Source organism: Geospiza fortis, unplaced genomic scaffold (assembly GCF_000277835.1).
Source record: "Geospiza fortis unplaced genomic scaffold, GeoFor_1.0 scaffold412, whole genome shotgun sequence".
NCBI lineage: Eukaryota > Metazoa > Chordata > Aves > Passeriformes > Thraupidae > Geospiza > Geospiza fortis.
The window spans coordinates 233,556-241,553 of NW_005054504.1; the positions used below are offsets into that span (position 1 = coordinate 233,556).

Genomic DNA, 7,998 nt, shown 5'->3' on the forward strand with positions numbered 1-7,998 from the left:
TGCTGAGGTTGGATTTTGTTTGGATTCCCAGGTGTTCCAGTACAGGCCTGATGCTGACAGGCACTTGGGAGAGGCTGTCCCACTTCAGAAGGGAACACAGCACAGCTCTGACAGAACCAACACACTCAGGAACTGTTAATTTAATTTTATCCTTTCGTTTTTCTGAGCTGTTCTCACACCAAGTGATCTCACTTCAGCTCCCAATATTCTCTATCATCCCAAGCCCTGGCTGATACCATTAAAATGCAGCTTTGCCTCAAACTGAGATAACAATCAACAACTCCCAACAACTTCTGCAAGTCCAAGAAAAAATCCAACTCCCTCATCCCAAGCACGAGCCTGCTTCCAAACCCCCCCTGCATCAGCACAGAGCATTCCTAAGGTAGGTGTTCCACAGAACCATGGAACTCTGCTTTCTGTACAGGAATTTTATTGAAATCAAGGTAATGGTTTTTTACACTAATGCCTCAGTGCATCCTTGAGAAGGAAAGGAAGGATTTTCTTTAAAAATTGTTTGTACATAAGACAAATCATCCAAATGAACATGATACAGCACGATCCCTAAAACATGCACAGCTGGACCTGGGGCTGCAGGAGCAGGAGCTGCAGGGAGAGGGCTCCAACTTCACATTCAGAACAGAAAGAGGTGCAGGTGCCAGTGGCCACTGGCACTTTGTGGATATCGAGATCCAATCACCCTTGGTGAAACTTCAGCCTAGCACAAGACAAAGCCAAAGGAGCCACTGTTCCTAGGAGGCTGTAACTCTTTACCTGGGCCCTGCTGGGAAGCTCCATGGTCAGTGCCACATGGGAAGGAGCAGCAGAGCCACCTCCCCACCCTGCCAGTGTCACCAGGACCTCATGGCACCAACTCCATGCTCCACGTCAGGCACCAAAAGAAGCCTCCCCTTCCATCCCTCGACTTCCCTGGGCCAAAAGCAGATTCCTTCCCCCCTGAAGTGTTTCCATTTTTTCCCTGGGAAAGGAGCCCCTCAGCTCCAGGACAGAAGTGCCTCCAGCCCTTTCCCAGGCCCCAGCAGCTCCAGCTCCTCAGCCAGGCCTGGCTTGGGATGGAGATGTGCAGCTGGCACAGAAACAGCACCCCTGAGCCTGCATTTGGTTACCAGCCTTGGGTTTGGTTTGAAATCCTCCCACAGGAGAACATTCATCCTCTGGCAGAGCCTTTCTCCCTCAGACCTTGGGGAAAGTCACCAGCCACCAACTCCACCACTTGTCTGTCCTCCAGTTTCAGTGCACACCTTCCAGGAGAAGCACAAGCAGCAGCTCCCTGGCACCTCAGCAAACCAGAGTGGCCCCAAAAATTCACCGTAGCCAGTGCCAGAATTATACTCATTGCAGTCCAGCCTCCAAAGAAGAGCAGGAGAAATCATGTGTGAGGAAGCAGATCCTGAACCGTGTCCAACCGGCCCCGCTGCTGTGTCCGTTCAGCCTCCAGCCCAGGGGGAGATGAGGAAGAAGTGAGGATGAAGAGGCAGCCATTGCACACCCTGAGGTGACCCCACACCCTCCTCCTGCCTGCAGGATCACTGCAGAACAGGGAGGTGTCCCCAGCAGCAGCACCTCCACCTGTGAGTGCACAGAGCCCAGACCCCTTTCGTTCCTACCAGGGTGACACCGTGACCTCCCCATGGTGCAGCACTGGGAGCCACCAGATGTGCCCAGATGTGCAGGAGAGGCTCTGTGGGACCCCAAACCCACCTGTCCCCATTTGTTTGGCTCAGCCCACCCTGAACCTCCTCTGTGGGACAGCTCCATCTCAGGGGGCAGAGCTGCAGCCACTCCTGTCCCCAGCCAGGGGAAGCCACACGGACACGGGGCCAGCATGCACAGAACCCTCTGCAGGGGTGGCATTGGGACAGCAAAAGGAACACAAAAATCCTTTCAAGTAATTAACCCAGCCCACTCTTGAGGTCACAGCTGCAGAGCAGCGACCAGCTGGGTCTGTCTGGGTGATAAGGCAAAAAGTCTGAAGTCCTGGAGGGATGGGAGGTGGAAGGTGGCAGTGGTGACGGGCAGGAGTCACTCTGGAGGTTCCTTCTTCACACTCTGCTTCATCTCCTGGTGAGCAGCTCCAGCTCCAGTTACTTCTGCACACAGCTTGGCCAGGCCAGCCCACCACACGCAGCTGACAGGATGATGTACATGATCACCTGGGGAGGGAAAACGGGAATGCCACAGGGAATGAGGGATTCCCAGCATTCACTGACTGCCACAGCACAGACATGGAAACCCCAGGTGGTCAAAGCCTTGAAGAACCTGTCTAACACCCTCCTGTCCCTCCACACCCCTGCAGCTGAGAAGTCCCCATGGAGGTGACAAAGTGCTTCCCACCCTGACCCTGCAGTTGCTCCATCCACAGTCCTCACAGCTGGAGGAGAACTGTCACACCAAAAAGCCACCTCAGAGTCACAGAACAAGATCCCACCAGGACTGAGAGCTCCAAAGCCACCCCAGCTCAAGCAGGGCACCTCAGCTGCTCCTGGGGCAAGCAGGGGCAGCTCCTGGACAGGGTGCCCCCATCTCCTGTCAGCGGGTCACAAAGGTTGGAGAAGACCTCCACAATCATCGAGTCCAACCTTTGATCAAATCCCCCCACATCCACTAAACCATGTCCCAAAGTGCCACATCCACTCATTTTCTGAACCCCTCCATGGTGACCCCAGCACTGCCCTGGGCTGTCAGGGAAGGAATGTCTCCTAATATCCAACCTGAACCCCCCCAGTACAACCTGAGCCCATTTCCCCACTTGCCTGGGAGAAAAGGCCAATCCCCACCCCATCACAACCTCCTTCCAGGTGCTTGTAGAGCCAGAAGGTCCCCCCTGAGCCTCCTCTTCTCCAGGCTGAGCCCCCCAGGCACCCCCTGCAGTACTGATTGCCCAGGCCCTTCACCCTCCTCACAGCAGCCCATCAGGAGGCCCTGGCCTGGTTCTGCCCTCCCAGGCAGAGCTGGGCACACAGAGATCCCAGGACAGTGATGGGTTTGGAGTTTCCAGGGGCTCAGCCTGGCACAGCAGCTCCAGGCTCCACACTCACAATGGACACGATGATGATGACGATGGTGAGCTTGAGGTTCTTCATACACATGGCTCGGGCAAGGTTCCTGCTGGTGGTTTTGAAAGTGACTGACTGCAAGGGAAAACAAGGGAAATCCCAGGATGGATTGGGTTGGAAGGGATCTAAAGCTCATCCAGTGCCACCCCTGCCATGGCAGGGACACCTCCCAGGCTGCTCCAAGCCCCAGTGTCCAGCCTGGCCTGGGACACTGCCAGGGACCAAGGGGCAGCCACAGCTGCTCTGGGTAACCTGTTATGGAAAGCTTGTCCCATCCCAAGTGTCCTCTCTGAAACTGCAATTTCATGCATTCAAAATAGGGTTGGGGCACCAAATGACCCCAAAGCCCCCAGGCTGGGTCAGTGCAGCCATTCCCACACCCATTCCCACACAGCTCAGGCAGGATGCACCTGCCCCTGGGAGCAGCCACTCCAGCAGCTCATCCCACTGGGCAGTGCCAGCTTTTCCTACAAACCACCCTCCTGAGGCTGCAGCATCCCTGAGAGCTGCAGTTCTGCCTTGGGGCCCATTCCCAAGGTGGGGAACACCAGCCCTGGATCTCCAGGGATGCTTCCTCCTGGGCTGTGGGACATTCCCAGTGAAGGATGTTCCATCCCTCCATCTCCCTGAGCTTTCCAAAAGCCTGCACTCCCTGGGCCAGGTCCTCCATGAGCTCAGCCCAGCTGCTGAAGGAATTCCAGTCCCTTTCCCTAAAGCTTTACCTGAGCTTTCAGCCCTGCCACCACCTGAGGGCAGGGGAAGGTTTGAACACCTGGGAGCTCCAGGACTGCTCCCTGCTGGATAAACTCCAAGCAGCTCTGCTGCCCTCCAAAGCAGGAGGGCTCTGGGACAGCTCAGGGATGTTTGGATCCCCACAGCCACACACAGGAGCTCCTGGCACTCTCCCAGCCCGAGGATTGGATGCCACAGGAGCTGGGCACCAAGCCAGGATGCTGCAGAGGAGGATGCTGAGCCAGGGCCAGGGATTCCCAAAGGAAAGACAAAAAGCTTCCAGAGTGCACAGCACTTTGCTAGATAACTGTGCTTTATAATTACATTAATTTGGGTTTTTTTTAGTCTTCACTTCCTCAGAAACACTCCAAGAAGCTCTAGAGTCTTTAAAGATTATTTAGATGCAACAACTCGAGCTTTTTTAATTTTAAATCAGCCACACTTTCCCTGCTGGTATCAGAACAGCTCCACAGATACACATTTTCCAGTTTATTTGCAGCCAGCTGCCTTCAGCCAGGCTGCCAGGGAAGTGTAAATTGTGATTTTATGTTTCTCATCACTGCAGATAACGAGAGGGCTTTCCCCACCCTGGGCACAAGGGATGAGGACAGGGATGTGTCACCCTTGGCTGGCTGTGGCACACGGAGCAGGGGGAAGCTGGAGCTTTCCCAAACTGGGAAACAGCTTGGAGGGGGAAGGATCCCCTGCAGGTCTCAATTCCTCTGTGTCCTTTACGTGTCTCCAGGAGCTGTCCCCACCTCCCTGTGCAGTGACACAACTTCCCCACTTCCAGGACTTCCCCAGACTCACCGAATCCACGAGATTCTCTGTTTTATCAATCAGCAGCTCCAGCTTCTCTCCTCTTTGTGCCACAAGGTCTGGAGAAAAGAGACAAAAAATTCAGCTCTGAAGGTGAAATCTCCAGGGCAAAAAGCTGCTCCCAACACCCAAACCCAAACCAGAGCTCCTGGCTGCAGCTTCCAGCCTTCCTGGGATAACCAGGGCCTTAGGGAACAGCCTGACATCACACAGGCTGCATTCTGGGACTGAATTCTGCTCAATTCCAGATCTCACCCTCTATTTTGAGTGGTCAGACTTGGCAACAGCCAAACCCCAAATGAAAGCAGGTGCAGAGAGCATTTCCCAGGGAAGCAGTACCTATGTTCCGGACCATGATCCCTTTGAGTTCATCGATCTGGGCTTGTGTCTCTGCCACCTGGTCTGGGCCCTTGCTCTCCGAGTGGTATTTCTGCAACAGAGAACATCATGTTGTACTCCTTGAGCTTGCTCTTCTGAGCTCTAAGAGGAATTTGTTACACTTGAGATAGCTCTGCTACTTGGAATGGTTTAAAATTAGTAGGATGGTTTTTGAGGTTGTGTTGGAAACAGAAAAAGGTTTAATAAAAGGCAAAATAAAATAACAAAAGGCAAAATAAACAAGTTTTTCTTACGGAGAAAAACTTGACTTAGGGGTAAGAGGTTTGTACTCTTGTTAAAAGCGTACAAATACTCTACAAGTACTCTATAAGAGTGATTATTTATTTTTTTTAGTGAATTACTTAGGCAGGACCTCTTGGCTTCTGTCTAATAGGGTAGTTCTAGGTCTGAGGTGAAGCCTTAAAGGTCTTATGAGGTGTCTTTTTACTAAATTGAGGAGAGAAACTTTTGGGCTTTTTAAGCAGACAAAGAATAATTTGGTCACTCCGTCAACAGGGGGCACATTCCTGCAAGAACAGGCAGGGAAAACAGGAACCTCAAAACCCAGGAATCAGGGAAAACAGGAGCCTCAAAACCCAGGAGCCAGGGAAAACAGGAGCCTCAAAACCCAGGAGCCAGGGAAAACAGGAGCCTCAAAAAAAAAAAAAAGAGGGAAAAACGGGAGCCTCAAAACCCAGGAGCCAGGGAAAACAGGAGCCTCAAAACCCAGGAGCCAGGGAAAACAGGAGCCAGGGAAAACAGGAGCCAGGGAAAACAGAAGCCAGGGAAAACAGGAGCCAGGGAAAACAGGAGCCTCAAGAAGCCAACAGTTTGGGAACAGCACACCAGATGTTGAAGGTGGCCAGTCTGAGTGGCCTGACTGCTCTCTCCAAAGGAATGGAGAGCCAGGAGCCATCCCATGTCCCAGAGCCATTCCTGTCACCTCCTGGGTACAGCTGAGCCCTCACTGACAGCTCTGCTGCTGCCAGCCCCTCTGGTGTTTATGCTGAGCACCATTCCTGCCATCCCTCCCCCTTCATTCCCTTCACAAGTGACAGGGACTTCTCTCAGACTGTGCCCCCGGTTTGGGGATCCCAGGGATCCTCTGGTGACTGCACAGCTCGGGGTGGGTGAGAGCAGCACGAGCCAACAGCAGCTAAAGGAGCCTGAGTGCTGCAGGATCAGTCAGGCCCAGTGAGCACCAGGGAACTGAGCTCTGCTGTTCCTGCAGGGATTTCAGTCACTGTTCACATCACAACAGCTCTGCTCCATGACCACCCACATAGCTGCTTAAATCCTGATTTTCTTCTGGTTAAGAGTTCAATTTCTCACAGCACAGGGAGCCAGTCTGACACTGCCACCCCCACCTGGGCAGTCACAACTCGTGGTGACAGCACCAAACCCAGCAGCTCCTCCACCTCCACCTTCTCCTCAAGGGGAGATTGCCAGGAGGTTTCAGGCTGGCCACAGTCAAAGCTGGGCACTGGTTTTACTGGAAGCACGGCCTCCCTCTCCAGGATTATCTGAGTGCTGCACTTGAGCTGGGGCTGGATCTCTGCCTCACACAGGAACCTCCTGGAGAACATGCCAGCAGGGAATGTCAGCCTCACATCCCATGGGACCAGGGGAGGGAAGGGCTCTGTCAGCACTGAACTGCCCCCAGCTGATCCTGCATCGCAGCAATGTGGAAAAGCTCAGGCAGGCAGCTCCTCCTGGGCTCAGGGAGATGGAAAGGTTGGGATTTTAGAGGAATATCAGCCCCATGGCTCCAAAGACAGCCTGGCTTTTCTGATAAGGCAATTCCAGCTTATTCCAGCCCTGAAGAGCTTATGAAGTGATGAGTCAGCACTTTGGGCAGTTTCAGTCCCCACACAGCAAAGCCTGGAGGCAAAGCTCCTTTCTCAGGCACAGGAAGTTAATCCTATTCAATATGCACTGGCATTGCTATTCCTTGCTCTCCCCCTGCTGTGGAAGGCAAGGAGCAGCTCCTGGAATGAACTCCTGTGACTCTCCCTACTCCAAACAACCTGCACCAGCCCCAAATTCCAGTGCAAACTTCAGGCAGGAGCAGCACAGGTGCAAATCCTCCCTCAGAGCCCTGGCCTCAGCCTGCAGCCACCACACAACTGGTCCAGCTGGGACTGCTCCACAATTCCTACACTGGGGAGGGTTCTGCTGTGCCCACAAAGGGCCCCTCCTGCTGTGACACCCCCAAACCTGGCCCTTCCATGGGATAAACAGCAAAAGAGCCAAGCCCTCCCTGGAGAACAGCCCCGGCAGAGCTCTGAGGGCCTGGGGACACAGACCACAGGCTGGGGACAGCCCTAAAGCCACCATTCCCAGGACACCTCCTCTTGAATCCAAGGGACATCTCAAACCCCCCTGTCCTGGATTGCCAAGCAGATTGTATCCTATTTGCCATCTCTGTGGAAGTTGTCTTCTGTTCAGTGGGCAGTTTTCCTTATCTCTCCCACACCCACTCCTCCCTCTGGGCAGACATCTGCTGATAAGAGGCCATTGAATGTCCCTGCATGGCTGATAAGAACTACAGCATCCCATTGGGAGATGTGAGCCCAGAGGGAGGAGCCAAGTATTGCTACCTGGATATAATCTGAGATTCTGGAACACCAGCACGACTTCTCCACTGGATTCCCCAGAGGAACAGCAGCTGCCTCTTCCCCTGGACCTTCAGGGGAAACCTCCACCCTTCTATAGGATTCCTGCTCCAATAGAACCACACCTGACACTGCAGGAGGGCTGCAACCACATTTCCAATGGGACTGCTGCCAACACCCTGACCCACAGCGTGTGTCAGAATGTAGCTATGATATTTTTTGAAAAATCTTTTCTTTAAGATTTTTTCTCTTGAGAAGCTGAGAAGCTTCAAGAACAAAATGTGAACAATGATTATCTGCTGCTGTGGAATGCAACAGGAGCATCTGTGATTGGTCTCACGTGGTTGTTTCTAATTAATGGCCAATCACAGTCAGCAGGG

The 7,998-nt window shown here is 53.3% G+C and overlaps 1 protein-coding gene across 1 annotated transcript in view; it reads right to left on the reverse strand.

The window, feature by feature from the left end:
• Positions 1-413: 413 nt before the first annotated feature.
• The window catches only part of VAMP7 (vesicle associated membrane protein 7), a 10,409-nt gene continuing 2,824 nt past the window's right edge, over positions 414-7,998 (reverse strand). The window contains exons 4-7 of the mRNA XM_005428771.3: positions 4,965-5,055; positions 4,617-4,684; positions 3,057-3,149; positions 414-2,171 (exon numbers count right to left, since the gene is read on the reverse strand). Of these exons, the coding sequence (XP_005428828.2) occupies positions 2,103-2,171; positions 3,057-3,149; positions 4,617-4,684; positions 4,965-5,055 (321 nt within the window). The 3' untranslated portion in view covers positions 414-2,102. The remainder of the gene's footprint in view (positions 2,172-3,056; positions 3,150-4,616; positions 4,685-4,964; positions 5,056-7,998) is intronic.